Source organism: Sarcophilus harrisii, chromosome 2, assembly GCF_902635505.1.
Source record: "Sarcophilus harrisii chromosome 2, mSarHar1.11, whole genome shotgun sequence".
NCBI classification, from domain to species: domain Eukaryota; kingdom Metazoa; phylum Chordata; class Mammalia; order Dasyuromorphia; family Dasyuridae; genus Sarcophilus; species Sarcophilus harrisii.
Genome location: NC_045427.1, coordinates 421,430,025 through 421,450,214, shown reverse-complemented (window position 1 = coordinate 421,450,214; position 20,190 = coordinate 421,430,025). Strand labels below are relative to the sequence as shown.

The 20,190-nt window shown below is 33.7% G+C and overlaps 1 protein-coding gene across 4 annotated transcripts in view; it reads right to left on the bottom strand.

Moving 5' to 3' along the window:
* Positions 1 to 20,190, bottom strand: part of ITCH (itchy E3 ubiquitin protein ligase) — a 148,491-nt gene that overhangs the window by 90,219 nt on the left and 38,082 nt on the right. For all 4 annotated transcript variants that reach the window (XM_023506927.2, XM_031953881.1, XM_031953879.1 and 1 more), the window contains one exon: positions 9,938 to 10,028. In XM_023506927.2, coding sequence (XP_023362695.1) covers positions 9,938 to 10,007 — 70 coding nt within the window. In that variant the 5' untranslated portion in view covers positions 10,008 to 10,028. The remainder of the gene's footprint in view (positions 1 to 9,937; positions 10,029 to 20,190) is intronic.

Below are 20,190 nucleotides of genomic sequence, written 5' to 3'. Positions count from 1 at the left end.
GAACAGAAGTGAATGCAAAGGATAATGTTGTAAAAAAATTACCCTGCATGGGTTCTGTCAATAAAAAATTGTAATTATTAAAAAAAAAAAAAAAAAAACACAGATCTAGCTGTCTTATTGTTTTCTTTTTCTGTTACACTAGCAAATCTGATAGATGTGAGATAGTACTGTCAAAACTGTTTTAATTTGCTTTTCTTTAATTACTAGTGATGTCAAGCATTTTTTTCATATGACTAATGATAGTTCAGATTTCTGTTTTTGAAATCTATGGGTCCATATCTTATGATCATTTATCAGATGAAGGAATGGCTCTTATTTTTATATATTTGGCTCAATTCCATATATATTTGAGAAATGAGATAAAAGCTTCCATTTAAAGAAGAGGCTCCACATTTCTCACCTGTTATATTGCTTTTCTGTACTTCTCTTAAATGTTCTGTCATGCCTTCTTCTACCCTCCTCCCAATCAACCCACTTTTCTGAGTGTGTGTTGTTTCCCCTATTTGACTGTAAGCCCCTAAGGGGAGGGGTCTGCCTTTTTAAAATATGTATTTGTATCTCTTGTACTTAGAACAGTACCTGGCACATTAATAGATATTTAATAAATGTTTCTTGAGTAAAAGTGGCATATTACACAGGTTTATTCGTGTATTTGTCATACCCTAAATAAATGAGGATCTTTCTGTTTCCAGGGCAGCTACATGGTATAGTGGATCAAGTCCCAGCCCTAAAGTTGGGAAAAATCCAAGTTAAATTTGGATTCAGATTACTTACTAGCTATATATCTCTGAGCAAATCACTTAACTCTGTTTGCTTCAGTTTCCTCATCTATAAAATACACCGGAGAAGGAAATAACAAACCATTCCAGTATCTCTGCCAAGAAAATCCCCAACAGGGTCATAATGAGTTGCTATGCTGACATAAAAAAGACTTTTTAAGGGGCAGCTAGATGGTGCAGTGGATAGAGTGCTGGCCCTGAAGTCAGGACAACCTGAGTTCAAATATGACTTCAGACAGCTTAATACTTCCTAACTGTGTAATCCTGGACAAGTCACTTTACCCCTCAGGAGGAAAAAAAAAAAAAAAAAGACTTTTTTTTATTCCCTTTCCAAGGAGATCATAGTTTTAAATATTATTCTTAAGTACAAAGATTCTTTGTCATAGACTCCCCCTACCTTCATAACAAAACTCAAATTTCTCAAACCTGCCATCTAGTCACTCTATCTATGGTAAAAAATAATGGACCTGATGACTTTTAATCCCTCCAGTTGAAGAAATGTAGTTTTCTATGAATAGACACATCAACAAATTATATCCTATACAATTCTTAATAGTTTATCTTACCTCCACCCTATCTAAACTTTGAGGTAGAGTTTGGATACTTTGCATTGCAAGTTCTTCTTGATGTAGATTTTATATTATTCTTGACACCACAGGGCAAAGGTCTTAACTTTTTACTACCCAATATTTAGCTGCTATTCTGAGCTAATTCAGTAAATATTTGTCAAAAAGTATGAAAACAACATGTCAGATGAAGAAGATATGATACAATACAGGTCTCTAGCTTGTCTTCTTATAATTCAGTAGAGAAATAATAAATACCCAATCAAATAATTAAATAACAGAACTTGACAACTGCATAAAAGTAGTCAAAACAAAATGTTACTTGAAGGATGAAGAATAATTTTTGAGAAAGGAAAAAAGGAAGAGGTTAGATTTTATTAAAGAAGTAATACTAGAAGCTAAGTTAGTTGGCTGAGTAGGATTTCAACAGTTGGAAATGAGGAAGAAAGATATCTAAACATGAGAAATGTCATGGTTAACAAAGTCAGGAAAAAATACAATGATATGTAGGAGAGTTAGTAAGTAGTCACATTTTGCTGGCTCTTAGGTATATTGTTAGGTATAGTAAGATAAAAGCTAAAAGGATACAATGGTACCAGAATTCATGACTCAATTGCCAGGCTGTATAGGGACTTTATTTGGTGAGTGATTGTTGTTGGTGTTCTTTGTCATTCATTCTCAAAGAGGACCATGGCCTCAGGGAGGTGATGCTATGACATGCAGGTGAACTGGGCTTAAGTGAGGGAGGGCTGGGCAAGATCACCTGCTTCACTTTATCTTCCAGAGCAGAGCCATCTGGGTCCAGTGCCAGACATACATCAGGAACACTAGAGACATCCCTGGGTGCAATGGAAGTCCTAGAACTTTTTGAGTTAAGATCCTTAATAGGTCTCAGTTTGACTGAGGCAAAGAATTTTCTCTTTCACCTAGTCAAAAAAAAATTTTTTTTAATTGTATATAAATGTATATATGCATACGTACATATAGATGTATATAAAAATCTAAGAGGAGAAAACCTCCAGTGTTTCTGGCCAAAGCAAAAATGATATCCATTCACATTCAATCTGAGTCAGTCAGGACCCAAACAGTGACTCAAATGGGGCTTGGCCTGGGATACTGGTGGTTAATCAACAAGATTCTAGAGTGGTTTGGGTGACAGGAACCCATGGAAGCGCTTTAAATCAAGTGAATCAAGAGTTGTGCCTAATATGTCAGCAACGTAAGAGATGGAAAGATTGAATGGGAGGTTATGCAGTAGTCTTAAATGGGAAGTATGGTAATAAGGGCCTGGACTAGGATGTGGATAGTAGAAATAAGAAGAGATGGATGCAAAAAATGTAACAGACAGAACTGACAAGTCTTGTTAATCAATTAGGTGTAGGAGGTGAAAAGGGAAAAATGAAAAATAACCAGAGGTTTTGAGCAGAGTAACTAAATGAATGGACACTACTTCTAACAGAAATAGATAAGTCAGGGAGAAAAGTTTTTAAGAACACTAATAAGGCAAGGTGAGTGATTCAATCATTTCCAATGATAGAGATATTAAAATTACAATTTATTGTTCGTATGATAAATAAAAACTGATATATATGTACATATACAGTACTATTAACTAAAATAATTTTTCAATATTATTTATGTATAAAAGTAAATTTCTGATAGAAATTTTTTAAAAGGATGTGGGAATCCTCAAATTTTAAGGCACAGTGAAATAAGTAATTATATGGTTCTATTTTATAATACTCTAACCATCATTTTTTATTTAACCCATTAAAATATTCAACTGATATTTTATAGGATAATAGCAATTAGAAAATTAATATGATCCTTTAAAGTTTCTAAACCACTTTAAATACATTATCTCACTTGATCTCCTTATCCTTACTACCAGAAGAGGTAGGTGCTATTAGATATTACTTCCATTTTACAGATAAGTAAAAAGGGAACTCAGAGAGGGAAAATGATGTGTCCATAGTCATAGGGTTGAAATGGCAGAAGGGGAAAATCAAAGCCAGACATTTCCTTATACTCCACTACCTACTGATGCCTTAAAAGAAATAACTCAAAAATTTAAATGGATTTTTAAAAATCTTTATTACTTCAACAAAAGCTTTAAGAAACTTCAAAAAGTTTTTGATCAATCAAGTCATTCTCCAATTGATAAATGGTCAAAGGATATGAACAGACAATTCTCAGACGAAAAAATTGAAACTATTTCTAGCCATATGAAAAGATGCTCCAACTCATCATTAATCAGATAAATCCAAATTAAGATTTGCATTTCTGAGATACCACTACACACCTGTCAGATTGGCTAGAATAACAGGGAAAGATAATGTGGAATGTTGGAGGGAATGTGGGAAAACTGGGACACTGATACATTGTTGTTGAAATTGTGTATACATCCAATCATTCTGGAGAGTGATTTGGAACTATGCTCAAAAAGTTATCAAACTGTGCATACCCTTTGATCCAGTAGTGTTACTACTGGGCTTATATCCCAAAGAAATCTTAAAGAAGGGAAAGGAACCTGTATGTGCAAGAATGTTTGTGGCAGCCCTCTGTGGAGTGGCCAGAAACTGGAAACAGAGTGAATGCCCATCAATTGGAGAATGGCTGAATAAATTGTGGTATATGAAAATTATGGAATATTATTGTTCTATAAGAAATGACCAACAGAATGATTTCAAAGACCTGAAGAGACTTGCATAAACTGATGCTGAATGAAATGAGCCGGATCAGGAGATCATCATATACTTCAACAATAATACGATATGATGATCAATTCTGATGGACGTGGCCATCTTCAAAAATAAGATGAACCAAATCAGTTCCAATAGAACAGTAATGAACTGAACCAGCTACACTCAGTGAAAGAACTCTGGGAGATGACTACGGACCACTACATAGAATTCCCAATCCCTCTATTTTTGTCTGCCTGCATTTTTTATTTCCTTCACGGGCTAATTGCACACTAGTTCAAAGTCCGATTTTTTTGTACAGCAAAATAATTGTATGGACATTTATACATATGTTGTATTTAACTTATACATTAACATATTTTACATGTATTGGTCAACCTGCCATCTTGGGGAGGTAATGGGGGAAAGGAGGGGAAAAATTGGAACAAAAGGTTTTGCAATTATCAATGCTGAAAAATTACCTATGCATATATCTTGTAAATAAAAAGCTATAATAAAAAAAAAAAAAGTTTTTGACTAGAGTTAACATGTAAAAGAGTTAGGATAAGGGAGAATTTTTTTCAGAAATGCTTTCATTTAGCAGTATGGGAAAAGGAAGAAATGATAAGGTATAGAACTTTGCTAACTAACTTCTACTTCTTTCCTTCATCCCTTTATAGGTGAAGAGGGTTTGACTTCTCTATTCTTCCAACACTAATAGTAGTTTCCCACTCATTTATATGGTAAAGTTTAGAAATGAACTAGTAGCATCAACAAGTCTACGATCACTTTTGTAGATAATGAGAACAGAAAGTTTTTTAAGCATTTCTAATAAATCATTCCTAGTGACTTTTGAGGACTTTCTTTTCAGTATTTGCTGATGTTTATATAAAAGTTGAACAGTGTGGGCTTATATCCCAAAGAGATTATAAAGAAGGGAAAGGGACCTGTATGTGCACAAATGTTTGTGGCAGCCCTTTTTGTAGTAGCTAAAAACTGGAAACTGAATGGATATCCACCAGTTGGAGAATGGCTGAATAAATTGTGGTATATGAATATTATGGAATATTACTGTTCTGTAAGAAATGACCAACAGGATAATTTCAGAAAGGCCTGGAGAGACTTACACGAACTGATGCTGAGTGAAATGAGCAGGACCAGGAGATCATTATATACTTCAACAACAATACTATATGATGACCAGTTCTGATGGACCAGGCCATCCTCAGCAACGAGATCAACCAAATCATTTCTAATGGAGCAGTAATGAACTGAACTAGCTATGCCCAGAAAAAGAACTCTGGGAGATGACTAAAAACCATTACATTGAATTCTAATCCCTATATTTATGCACACCTGCATTTTGATTTCTTCACAAGCTAATTGTACAATAATTCAGAGTCTGATTCTTTTGTACAGCAAAATAATGTTTTGGTCATGTATACTTATTGTGTATCTAAGTTATATTTTAATATATTTAACATCTACTGGTCATCCTGCCATTTAGGGAGGGGTGGGGGGTAAGAGGTGAAAATTGGAACAAGAGGTTTGGCAATTGTTAATGCTGTAAAGTTACCCATGTATATATCCTGTAAATAAAAGGCTATTAAATAAATTAAAAAAAAAAAACAAAAACAAGCTAATTGTACAATATTTCAGAGTCTGATTCTTTTTGTACAGCAAAATAACGTTTTGGTCATGTATACTTATTGTGTATCTAATTTATATTTTAATATATTTAACATCTACTGGTCATCCTGCCATCTAGGGAGGGGTGGGGGTAAGAGGTGAAAAATTGGAACAAGAGGTTTGGCAATTGTTAATGCTGTAAAGTTACCCATGTATATATATCCTGTAAATAAAAGGCTATTAAATTAAAAAAAAAAAAAAAAGTTGAACAGTGTATTATTTATTATTAAGTTCTTTTGATTGAACTTTTGTAACAAAATAACTACATAGAAAGGCCCTAATGTAAATCATGAATGACAAACATTCCTGTTGCCAAAAAAATTTCCCAAGAAATTTCCAAAGTTAAAATAAAATCTTTCCAAACACTTATACAAAGATAAAAGACTCATTACTAAATTGTCACCTCAGCACAATATTCATTAATTTAAGCTTTCTATTTCTTAAAAATCAGTCATGCTTCAGGATTAGGAGCAAAGGTGGTTCAGTTTGGATTGGAGCCCACATTCTTCTGCAGTATCTTAGCTGAAAGAAAAATGAATCATGGGATTTTGGTGCTACCAAGAGATCTTAGAGGTAATCAAGTGATCCTAATCTTTTCTGGAGCATGAATCACATCTACTAAAAGCAGGTTACTTGACAAAAGACATTAATGAATCATGAAAGAGTGAAGAAGTCTTCTTCTCTTTCATCCCTTCTTTCCTGAAAGGATGAATCTATGTAACCTTTCAAAGATCACCAAAATCTCAATAATTTTGTCCAGAAAAAAAATCTCTTTCCTATTCTTTAATTCACTTTTCAAAAATTCTTTGTTAAGCATTGGTGGATTATCACCATAAAAGGCTCACATCAATATAGCTAATAATTTAAGGTTTATAAAGCACTTTAACATTTTTTCATTTGAGTCTTACAACAACTCTGGGAGATAGGTGTTTGTGATACTCCCATGTGACAGATAAGGCCCAGAATCACATGAAAAGTGTCTTGAGGAATCATTATTAATCAGAGAAATGCAAATTAAGACAACTCTAAGATACCACTACAGACCTGTCAGATTGGCTAAGATGACAGGAAAAAATAATGATGATTGTTGGAGGGGATGTGGGAAAACTGGGACATTGATGCATTGTTGGTAGAGTTGTGAACTAATCCAACCATTTTGGAGAGTAGTTTGGAACTATGCTCAAAAAGTTATCAAACTGTGCATACCCTTTGATCCAGCAGTGTTACTACTGGGGCTTATATCCCAAAGAAATCTTAAAGAAGGGAAAGAAACCTGTATGTGCAAGAATGTTTGTGGCAGCCCTCTGTGGAGTGGCCAGAAACTGGAAACAGAGTGAATGCCCATCAATTGGAGAATGGCTGAATAAATTTGGTATATGAATATTATGGAATATTATTGTTCTGTAAGAAATGACCAACAGGATAATTTCAGAAAGGCCTGGAGAGACTTACACGAACTGATGCTGAGTGAAATGAGTAGGACCAGGGGAATCATTATATACTTCAACAACAATACTAGATGATGACCAGTTCTGATGGATCAGGCCATCCTCAGCAACGAGATCAACCAAATCATTTCTAATGGAGCAGTAATGAACTGAACTAGCTATGCCCAGAAAAGAACTCTGGGAGATGACTAAAACCATTACATTGAATTCCCAATCCCTATATTTATGCACACATGCATTTTTGATTTCCTTCACAAGCTAATTGTGCAATAATTCAGAGTCTGATTCTTTTTGTACAGCAAAATAATGTTTTGGTCATGTATACTTATTGTGTATCTAAGTTATATTTTAATATATTTAACATCTACTGGTCATCCTGCCATTTAGGGAGGTGGGGGGTAAGAGGTGAAAATTGGAACAAGAGGTTTGGCAATTGTTAATGCTGTAAAGTTACCCATGTATATATCCTGTAAATAAAAGGCTATTAAATTTAAAAAAAAAAAAAAAAAAGAAATGACCAACAGGATGATTTCAGAAAGGCCTGGAGAGACTTACACGAACTGATGCTGAGTGAAATGAATAGGACCAGGGGAATCATTATATACTTCAACAACAATACTATATGATGACCAGTTCTGATGGACCTGGCCATCCTCAGCAAGGAGATCAACCAAATCATTTCCAATGGAGCAGTAATGAACTGAACCAGCTACGCCCAGAAAAAGAACTCTGGGAGTTGACTAAAAACCATTACATTGAATTCCCAATCTCTATATTTATGCCCACCTGCATTTTTGATTTCCTTCACAAGCCAATTGTACAATATTTCAAAGTCTGATTCTTTCTGTACAGCAAAATAACATTTTGGTCATGTATACTTATTGTGTATCTAATTTATATTTTAATGTATTTAACATCTACTGGTCATCCTGCCATCTGGGGGAGCGGGTGGGGGGTAAGAGGTGAAAAATTGGAACAAGAGGTTTGGCAATTGTTAATGCTGTAAAGTTACCCATGCATATATAACCTGTAAATAAAAGGCTATTAAATTAAAAAAAAAAAAAAAGTGTCTTGAGGGATTCTTCCTAGATCTAAAACTATTGAGTCTACACATAAAGTTGTCTCTTACAACAAAGGTGTCAAACTCAGGATGAGTGCACCAGAATCAAATTAAAATGTAACTGGGAACAGATAAGTAATAAAAGAATATGAAAAATTCTCAAAAGAAGATTTGTAAAATATTCTCAATCACATGAAAGAATGCTCCAAAATCACTAATAAGAAAAGCAAATCAAAACAACCTTAAGATTTTGCCTCAACCAATTAGCAAAAAATGAAAAAAAAAATAGCAAAAGTCAATGTTGGAAGGATTGTAAGGTGAGAGACATGCTATTATGTTGTTGGTAGAGCTGTGATATGATACAATCATTCCACAAAGTACTTTGAAATGATTTAAATAAAGTGTCTGAAATATGGCTCATATTTCAAAGAAGTTATCAACAAGAAAGTTCCTATAAGTACAAAATATTTATAGCAGCACTTTTTTATGATATCAAAGAACTAGAAATTAAATTGATGCTCAACAACTGAGGAATGGCAAACAAATCGAGCTACATTCATGTAATGAAGTATTCCTGAAGCTCTAAGAGTGAAGTATATGATAAATATAGAAAAGCATGGAAAGATCTATGAGCTGATACAGAATTAAGCAGAGGCAAGAAAAAAATGTACATGATAATTACAAAAATCCTGAATATGGAAAAACTAGATAGACAACAACAAAAAAAATTAAAAGTGAATGCAACAAAATTATAAAAATCAAGGAAGACTTAAATGAAGAGATATAAAAGGATACCCCTACAACCCACCCCCTCATGGAGAAGGGATGGACACAAGTATTAAACATAATATCTATTTTTGGAGTTTTTCAATATATCTATTAGTTGGGCTGGGGTTTTTTTTTTCTCTCTCTAAAAAATACTATATGTCATATGAGATGGCCCTCTAGGAAGGATACCTGAGACAGCTATGATGATTTAAGAAGCAAAAAACTAATAAAAATTGTGAAAAAAACAAAAATGTAATTGGAAAATATTTACCAAAATAAATAAAAATACAACACAAAGTAGATAATATTAATTTGTGGCTTTTTAGGTCAACATGCAGCCTTGCAATTTCTATTTGAGATTGACACTACTGTTCTGTCACTACCCAGACTCTATTTTCAAGTAGTTTACAATAACACAAAAAACAAGGAAAAGTATAAACAAATGTCAAGTAGAGGTTCAGGCAAAGTGGTAGAAGATGAAAATGTGAACTAGGACGGTTCAGTGGGAGTAGAAAGAAGGGGAAAAAATGAAATATTGCAGAGACAAAGTCAACAGCATTTAGACAAGTTCAATGGCAAGAACAAGGTTCTTATTTTAAATTTATTTTTATACTATTATTAAACCATTATGTAAGAAATAAAAAGTTACTCTTCAACACAGAAGCAAGCCAATCTGTAAATATTTATTTACTAAATATCTAATGTATACAAAAGCCCTCTGTTGGGTTTTGTAAAAAATACAGGGACATGAGTCATCCTTGCCCAGAAGGAGCGTACAATCTAATTGAGTAAGGTATAACATACACACATAATTTAAACACAATTTGTGCCTTAAAATTTAATTTTAATTTATAGATAATATATAGATATGAGACAAATATTCCTATCTCAATGTTATTTTTCAACTTAGAGAAAAATATAAATGACTATCTTATCAAAGACTTACCAATGATCTGAAGTTGTGATTTCATGGTCAATCCCCCCACAGACCCTGACCGTGAACTACTGCCAGACATGCCACCAACTGGACTATGGACCTAGATGTGGCAAAGGAGACATTTTAAACATCATCATACACAATCTCATTTTAATAAAAAGCATCATAAAAACAGCAACAAGGCTATTCTCCATGTCCTAGCAAGTAGCCTGGATTAAACTATTCTTTGCTGATCTAGTTATAATTATATTAAATGAAAAAAAAATCTACAAAATAGATTCCTTTACAAGTCCTCATTCATATAATAGGGGATTTCTTCATCAAAGATGTTTTGAAATGGAATAACTTACAGGCCTACCCAGGCTAATTCTTCAAATAGTTCCTCCAAAAAATGACATTAAGTGTAATAATGTAAGAGTAAATTCAAGTGACTTAGTAGCAAGTAGAGCTCTAGTACTACCTTTGGTTGTGGTTAACCATCCAATCTGCATCTTCAATAATCATTTAAACTATTTTCAGAAGGATCCCATTATAACATGTTAATAATGTTATTAAAAAATAACATTGGGTTGAGGCAACATTACATATGGTACACCTGTACCTGAATACAATATAAGATGTTCTTTAAACTTAACATATTTTACAAAGTTTGAATGGAGAAAGGGATGAGTACTTTCTCTGAGAACTATAAAAACATTGAAAGCAGATGATTTACAAAGTGGAAGAAGGGAGGAGGAATGGTTAAGCTAGGGTCCATTAGCAGTAATAGAAAAGTAAGCAGTTGATCTTATAAACAGCAATCCTGGCTGCACACTTTAGCCAAAACTCTGGAGAAATATACTTGAAAGAAGCATACTTGAAACAAGGTGTTAACTCAGAAAATTGATGATACAATGGTTATCTAGTTTATGTATACTTAGTACTTAGCATGGTGATGTAATAATTCTCTGGTTAACATATTCAGTAAGCTGTAATGATGTAATTGTAATAGGGTATATAAGAACTGGGAACAGGAAGTCAGACTGAAGTCAGACTGGCAGACTGCTGGAGGAAACTGGGTCAGACTATGACAGACACAGACTGTGTTAAGAGACAATAAAGACTTTGGACTCTATTCTTGTCCATTCTTGTGGTGTCTATCCTGATGAGACCAAGGCCCTTCCAGAGGACCTCCAGGAAGCTAGCCCAAACATTACAATTTCCATTTTTCACTATATGTGAATGAAACAATTTTTAGTTTAGTCTTAAATGAAATCCTACTAGATGATCAATAATTCATTTTGTCTTAAGTGAAAGATTCATTTACTCAATGAGTACTCATTGAGCACCTAACACTGTGCAACATATGACACTAAATCTTAGGAGAGATAAAAAGTAGAAGGCATGGTCCTTTGTCTTCAGAGTTACATTTTAGAGAGAAAAGAAGACACTAATATTTTATAATGCATGTCATGTGCAATAAGCACATTAGAGATTTCTAAGATAGAATGCTATTAATGAGAAATCCAAGATGGAAAGTTATTTCATACAGAATGGATGAGTGGAAAAAGTATATTTGAGTAGGAATTCTAAAGCAGGAGTTGGAACTCCATAGACAAAAAGGAGCAAGAAGGGAATTTTAAGCATAAAGAACAGCAAAGGCATCAATGTGAGGAAGCGTGGCTATTTGTAAATCAGAATAATCCAATTTAATTGATGCAAAGAATATACTAATTTAGACCACTCACTGAAAGAAATATACTAAAGCTTAAGTATTTTGACTACATAACAAAAAGAAAATACTCACTGGAAAAGACCCTGATCTTGTGAAATATGGAAAGCAAGTGGAGAAGGGGACAGTAAAAGATGAGATGGATAGATAGGATCATGGAAGTAACAAATATGAGCTTGAATATGGTTCAGGAGATAGTATAAAAATGATGTAAACTGTGTCCCCTTTAATCTTTGGGGGGGCCCCCGATGTAAATTGTGTCCCTTTAATCTGTGGGGGCAAGGATTGGAAAGGCCCTGATGTAAACTGTGGGGGAAGGGTGGTCTTGAGTCTCAAACTCTGGGAGGGACACACTCTATAAGGGAAACTCCCAGAGAAGTAATCTCATTTAATTGGAAATCTTAGCCTGGGACATAATCACCGCCTTCAGTTGAATCGAAAAATTATTCCTTAATCTCCACAGCCTCTAACCTTAGAAGGCTAATAAAGACAACTCTGAACCCCAAATCTTGCTAATGCCCTTCTGGATTTAGCCCGCTGGGTCTTTCTCGGTGTAAACCTTTGTAGAAGTCCTAACAGGATTTTCCCCACTGATGAAGATTTTTTTTAGTGTAAACCCATCTTTGCAATAGTCCTAACAGGACCTTGCCTGCTAAAGAAGCTGGCTTCTTAGAGTACTGTTTTCTTATGGTACATAAACCCACTCTTTGCCACAAACCTCATGCCTGTATTTATTGGGATTTGCGACTTCTTTCACAAAACCTGTCACCAGTCAAGGGGGATCCCATTGCTGTTAGGGGATCTCTCAACTCTCAATTCTCACACCTCAACAGAAGAGACTGATGTGCTATGGTCTAAGGGGTCATGAAGAGTCAGACATAACTGAATGAAAAAAGAGTATATAAAGCAAAATAATATAAAGACTGGTAGAGTGTATTAGTACCAGAATAAAATTAATATCAAGCAAAGGAATTCCAAAATAATCATCACCCAATTTAAAGCCCCTAAAAGGTTTCTAAGAAAAGACATGATCAAATCTATGCATAAGTAAGATTAGTGCAGAAGTCCAGTGAAATGAGCAGGACTAGGAGATCATTATATACTTCAACAACAATACTATATGATGACCAGTTCTGATGGACCTGGCCATCCTCAGCAACGAGATCAACCAAATCATTTCCAATGGAGTAGTAATGAACTGAACCAGCTACGCCCAGAGAAAGAACTCTGGGTGATGACTAAAAACTATTACATTGAATTCCCAATCCCTATATTTATGCCCACCTGCATTTTTGATTTCCTTCACAAGCTAATTGTACAATATTTCAGAGTCTGATTCTTTTTGTACAGCAAAATAACGTTTTGGTCATGTATACTTATTGTGTATCTAATTTATATTTTAATGTATTTAACATCTACTGGCCATCCTGCCATCTGGGGGAGGGGGTGGGGGAGTAAGAGGTGAAAAATTGGAACAAGAGGTTTGGCAATTGTTAATGCTGTAAAGTTACCCATACATATAACCTATAAATAAAAGGTTATTAAATAAATAAATTAAAAAAAAAAAAAAAAAAACAACAAATTGACCACTGGGAGAAAAAAAAAAAAAAAAAAGAGTTCTCTCAGTGGAAATTCCCTCTACCAGTGAAATCACATATCTAAGTTCATCTCATCACATTGTTATAGTCAAAATTACTTTACTCTAATTTCCAAATTTTTGTATCAATAGGTCAGGTCAAAGTTGTTTTAGTTGCAATGAGCATATTTTCTTATTTACCTCACATATGTACATGTGTATATATACATATATATTCTTAGTTTCATTCTTTTTTCTTAGCTTTGTATCAATTTTTATATGGTACAATGTTAGTCTGATTTCTTACTTAGTAAAATGGAACTTGGCATGCTTAACACTATGGTTTTGTGAAAATAAATATGGCTTGAGATACCAAAAAGAAAAAAAGATTAGTGCAGAAGTATACAAAGGATACATATATATATATATATATATATATATAAATAATTTAGAGGAGATTGAGGATAGAGGCTGGAAAATTTGTTAGGTTTTCATAATAGTCTGACAAATGTTAATAAGCACCTACTCTAAGATATTTTCAGTAGGAATAGAGAGAAAGGAACAAAATACTATGGATACAGACTTGATAGACCTTTGGAACTGAAAAGCCATATTTACTAATTTTATCTCTCACCTCATGCTCATTCCTCTGTCCCTAATGACTTTCTGGACTTCAAAATCATGGTTTTACTCTTCTGTTTTATCCAGGAATTTCCTTCAGCATCTGGGTCCTCCTTGCCCTGGAACATGCTATCATTCCTGAGAATTTCCTACTTTCCTTTTCCTGTCTTATTCCTGACTTTCTAGGCTTCAAAATAATGTGCTAGAAATCTTTATTATCCTTGTCCCCCATTTCTGCTCCCTTTTCTGTTAACTGATAAATAGAAGCAATTATCATTTTATAAAAAACTAGTTATTTCTAAATATGAAAATATAAGGGACCCATTTTTCCATGATCAAATTTGATATTTACTCTTACCTCATCTAAATTAGCACAGTTAATTTTGTGATAATACACTAAAATAAAACTTTGTGATAAAAATTGCTGGGAAAATTGGAAACTAATATGGCAGAAACTAGGCATTGATCCATACTTAACGCCGTACACCAAGATAAGGTCAAAATGGGTTCATGACCTAGGCATAAAGAATGAAATTATTAATAAATTAGAGGAACACAGGATAGTTTACCTCTCAGACCTGTGGAAGGGGAAGGTCTTTATGACCAAAGCAGAACTAGAGATCATTACTGATCACAAAATAGAAAATTTCGATTATACCAAACTGAAAAGTTTTTGTACAAACAAAACTAATGCAGACAAGATTAGAAGGGAAGCAATAAACTGGGAAAATATTTTTACAGTCAAAGGTTCTGATAAAGGCCTCATTTCCAAAATATATAGAGAATTAACTCTAATTTATAAAAAATCAAGCCATTCTCCAATTGAAAAATGGTCAAAGGATATGAACAGACAATTCTCAGATGAAGAAATTGAAACTATTTCTAGTCATATGAAAAGATGCTCCAAGTCATTATTAATCAGAGAAATGCAAATTAAGACAACTCTAAGATACCACTACACACCTGTCAGATTGGCTAAGATGACAGGAAAAAATAATGATGATTGTTGGAGGGGATGCGGGAAAACTGGGACATTGATGCATTGTTGGTGGAGTTGTGAACGAATCCAACCATTTTGGAGAGTAGTCTAGAACTATGCTCAAAAAGTTATCAAACTGTGCATACCCTTTGATCCAGCAGTGTTACTACTGGGATTATATCCCAAAGAGATTATAAAGAAGGGAAAGGGACCTGTATGTGCACGAATGTTTGTGGCAGCCCTTTTGTAGTGGTAAAAACTGAAACTGAATGGATGTCCATCAGTTGGAGAATGGCTGAATAAACTGTGGTATATGAATATTATGGAATATTACTGTTCTGTAAGAAATGACCAACAGGATGATTTCAGAAAGGCCTGAGAGACTTATACTAACTGATGCTGAGTGAAATGAGCAGGACCAGGAGATCATTATACTAACTAACAATACTATATGATGACCAGTTCTGATGGACCAGGCCATCCTCAGCAACGAGATCAACCAAATCATTTCTTTTTTTTTTTTTTTTTTTTCAGAAAGAACAAACATTTATTAAGTGCCTACCAGGCACTGAGTTAAATGCTTTACAGATTAGTATCTCTCTTTTTTTTTTTTTTTTTTTTTTTTTATTTAATAGCCTTTTATTTACAGGATATACATGGTACTTTAAGCATTAAAATTGCCAACCTTTGTTCCAATTTTTCACCTCTTACCCCCCTCACCCCTCCCTAGATGGCAGGATGACCAGTAGATGTTAAATATATTAAAATATAACTTAGATACACAATAAGTATACATGACCAAAACATTATTTTGCTGTACAAAAAGAATCAGACTCTGAATTGTTGTACAATTAGCTTGTGAAGGAAATCAAAAATGCAGGTGTGCATAAATATAGGGATTGGGAATTCAATGTAATGGTTTTTAGTCATCTCCCAGAGTTCTTTTTCTGGGTATAGCTAGTTCAGTTCATTACTGCTCCATTACAGCAAAATAATGTTTTGGTCATGTATACTTATTGTGTATCTAATTTATATTTTAATATATTTAACATCTACTGGTCATCCTGCCATCTAGGGGAGGGGGTGGGGGGGTAAGAGGTGAAAAATTGGAACAAGAGTTTTGGCAATTGTTAATGCTGTAAAGTTACCCATGTATATATCCTGTAAATAAAAGGCTAATAAAAAAATTAAAAAAAAAAAAAAAAAAAAGAACTTTTGACTGGGAAAAAAAATAAAATAAAATAAAACTTTGTATCTAATAATCTTTATTATGTTTTGACTACTGGTGAATGATAAATTTTCTGGTTTATCTGAGTGATACACAAATTTTGTTTCAGTTCATAATATATCTGTGTAACTTGGACTGGCAAAGAATTGGAAATTGAGAGTATGGCCAACAATTGGGGAACAGCTGAATGGACTGTGATGTATGACAGTGACAGAATAACTATCATGACATAAATGATCAGAAGGATGGTTTTAGAAAAACATAGGAAGATTGGGGCAGCTAGGTGGCACAGTAGATAAGAGTACCAGCCCCTGAAGACAGGAAGACTTGAGTTCAAATCTAGCCTCAGACAACTTAACACTTTCTAAGGGTGTGACCTTGGGCAAGTCATTTAATCCCAATTGCCTCAGCCAAAAAAAAAAAAAAAAAAGGAACATTTATACAAATTCATGAAAAGTGAAGTGAAAAGAGCCAGTAGACTTTTACAAACTAACAGACAGGATAATCACAGTAAAAGACTTAGCTACCCTGGGTCAATACAGTGACACAATTCCAAAGGATCCATGATGAAAAATGCTATTCTTTCAAAAAGTGAAACTGAGAAACAGACTCTGCAGAATGAAGCTTTTGGGGAATTAGTTTTCTTTTGCAACATGATTAATATGGAAATGTTTTACATGGTCTCTCAGGTACATCAAAATCAAATTACTTGCCTCCTCAAGGAGCAGGGAGGAGCAAGAAGGAAGGAGAGAATATGAAACTCAAAAGTGTTTAAAAATGATTGTTAATTTTTTTTTTATATTGGGAGTTATTTAACAAAAAATTTTGTAAAATTAGACATGATAATAAACTCAATTAGTGGATTTTTTAAATGAATTAATTAGTACCATGAATGAACTTATTTTCAGAAACTATGCACCAAAAATTAAATTCACCTATCACATTAATAACATTATCATTTTGATAAAGAATAAGTACTAAAGTTGTAAAACATTTTTATCATAAAATACTAGTTGGTGGTTTTTTAAAGCAAATATTCCTGTGGGTATAGAATCCCAAAGCTCTATAAATCCTTTAATTAAATCTTCAATATTCCACTCGTCACACAAATTATCTGCCTAATTTCCCAATATGTGGGACATAACAGTGGCTTCATTTTTTTGTTGTTGATACAATGGAACATGCTATCTTTTGAATAATAATTTTGGGGTGGGAGTCTATTAGTTAAAGAGCAGTATCAAAGAATATCAAATGTTTTGCATCTTCAGATACTGCCACATTGCTTTACAAAAAGACTAAAAAAAAACAAAAACAAAATGAGAAATATAAAGAATATAAAGAAATAAAGCAAAAGTTCACTTTGAAATGAAGCGGGGGAAAAAACATACATCTATTACCATTATCTAAAATGATAACAACAAAATTAGAAAAGTATACTTTTTGACATTTAAAGTGATTAAAAATACACAGACATCTGTTACTAATAGGAGGGCTGTGACATAACATGGAAAACTATTTTTCGTATTAATTAAGACTTGAATTCTTTGACACTGCTTTCTGGTCATCTAAAACTGAAGTAGACTGTACTACTTCCCAAGCCATGGAGTAAACTGCCTTTTGTTAAGTTATACAATGTTTCATTCCATTGCAATCCAAAGCCAAATGAGTAGGCAGCTTAACAGCAATGCAAGCATCAATATAGGCAACAGCAGAATAAAGTGGACCATAGATCTCTGCTGATAATCCTCTTCCACACTGCTTCCAGGACAGCAACTAGTCAATCCTATAATTCTCCTCTGTCCCAGTGAAGCAGGTTGTGGTCCCTTTAAGAAACTGTATTTCTTATTATCTGTGATACCTTTCAGAATCTCAACCATTCTTGGGGAAAGCATATCCTCCCTAGATAAGTTATCTTTCCAGGATGCCAGAGCCTTTGATTCAATTAGAAATTCTGGTCAAAAAGCACCCCCCTTTGAAGTGTTGTTAATTAACTAATATTTCGGGAATGAGTGAATTCTTTCACTCCTAAAACCTGTGGCCGATTTAAAGGGTATTCTTAACAACTCTCTTATAGCCACTAATCTAGACCACTCAAACAGCATCACCAGGATGAGGAGTTAGAACAATGAAATGAACTCTTGAAAAATATGTCGTCATACCAGACTACTAGAGTTGAGTATATAACTTCTTAGTGATGAATCTACCACTCTAGGAATATAGAAAAGGTCTCTTCAATCCAGTAGCTTCTTGGATCCTGCCTATAAGAAGACTTAATAGAAGAGAATAGGCTGCTTGCTTATTCACCCTTCCAGTTGATCCTCTAAAATACTTCCCTGCCTCTCCCCCAACTCCACCTCTTAGAGTTGACATGACTTCAAAATCTCAGAACACACAGGGGAACCAAGAAAAGACTCAAGGTTACTTTGATTGGCAAGTCTTCTTTCCAAAAATTTTTAAACAAATTTTTCCAAGGAAGGAGTTGACCCAAAAGGAATTATTTTGAGAGACCTTGCTTTCTAAGTACTGATCCATAAAATGAGGATGATTGTGCCAAAAATCATCCCATGTATTGTGGTCCTGATATTGCTGGTCTTGCTCTTGTACTCTGTCAATTTAACATCAGAGGATGAACTGATCCACTTTGAACTGCTTTCTGCCCACAACAAAAATTACTGAGATCTGGGAATGCTTCTGAAGGATAATTTGCCAATATTTGGCATCTTGAAGGTTCATTGAGTTTTTCAAGAACTATTCTTTTTTGGGGAGAAGGAGGGTTTACCTCTTCCTCCTAACAATCTGCTTTAAGAATCTCCAGACTAGGGCTGCCAAATATTTGTGATTTACGACTCTAAAGCCATGTAAGTTGTAGAAGCAATTCAAAGATCTTTAGGCTATTATAAAGGATGGGATGAGGTGGGAATAATATCTACTATTAAGAAAATGAGTGTATGATTCTTTTAGGCTAGTTTTTCCTAAAAAGTTTAAGCAAACATCCTTGACAGCTCAAGATCATTAAGGCTTGAACTTTTTTGTAGTTTCCTGGTAGAGTGCCCAAAACATATAAATTCAGCACACAAATAATGAATAGGCTTTATTACCATGTGGTACCATGTACTCTTGCTGGCATAATATCCTAGCAAGGAAGTAAATGGAGAGGCCAACTAAGCCAACACTATATTCTGTAGTGAACACTCTTTATATGCTATTGCTCAGTAAACTTCCTTTTATTAGACGACATATTGTTTACAAATGTCTGAATTCATTCTAATCCTGAACCTAACCCAACAGACCGGTCTGAACTAGTCTTGGTCCAGAACAGAAGCAAAAAGAATTCTTTTTATTTTACTAAAGTTAATATGTGCATTTTTACACTATAATAATAGAGTTTATAGTTTTGTGTATAATTGTTTTTAAATTCTTCTTTTTGTATGATTGCTTGCCTTTAGGAATAACTACTAAATCTTAAAAAGACATTTTTCAAAGAGTCTATTGCAACAGACCTAATATAAGTTAATTAACCTGAAAACTCACATGAATTGAAACTGAATGAAGTGAGCAGAACCAGAACAACATTGTACAAATTAACAGCAACATTGTGCATTTGATTAACTTTGATAGACTTTGCTCTTTCTCAGCAATACAATGACATAATATATATAATAAAATATGTGTAATATATAATATGTATAAGAAGACAATTCCAAAAGACTCATGATTGAAAATACTAATTACATCCAGAGAAAGACCTATAGAGTCTGAATGCAAATCTAAGCATACTAATTTCACTTTTTTTGTTTTTTGTTTTCTTTTGTCTCTTTTGATTTCATTCTTTCATGACGTAACTAATGTGGAAATATGACTGTATATGTATAATCTATGTCAGATTAACTGTCCTCTTCAGAGCAAGGGGAAAAATGGAAATCAAAATATAAAAGTAAATGTTGAAAATGAATGAATAAATTTTTAAAAAGAAAGGAAAAAATATATGAACAATTACAAAACATTTCATACAAAAAATATTAATTGTTTAAGGGTAGGCTGAACCAAAATAATAAAAATGACAAGTCTACCAAAATTAATCTATTTCTTCAGTGTCATAGCAATCAAGCTACCCAAAAAATGTTTTAAAGAGCTAGAAAAATAATAA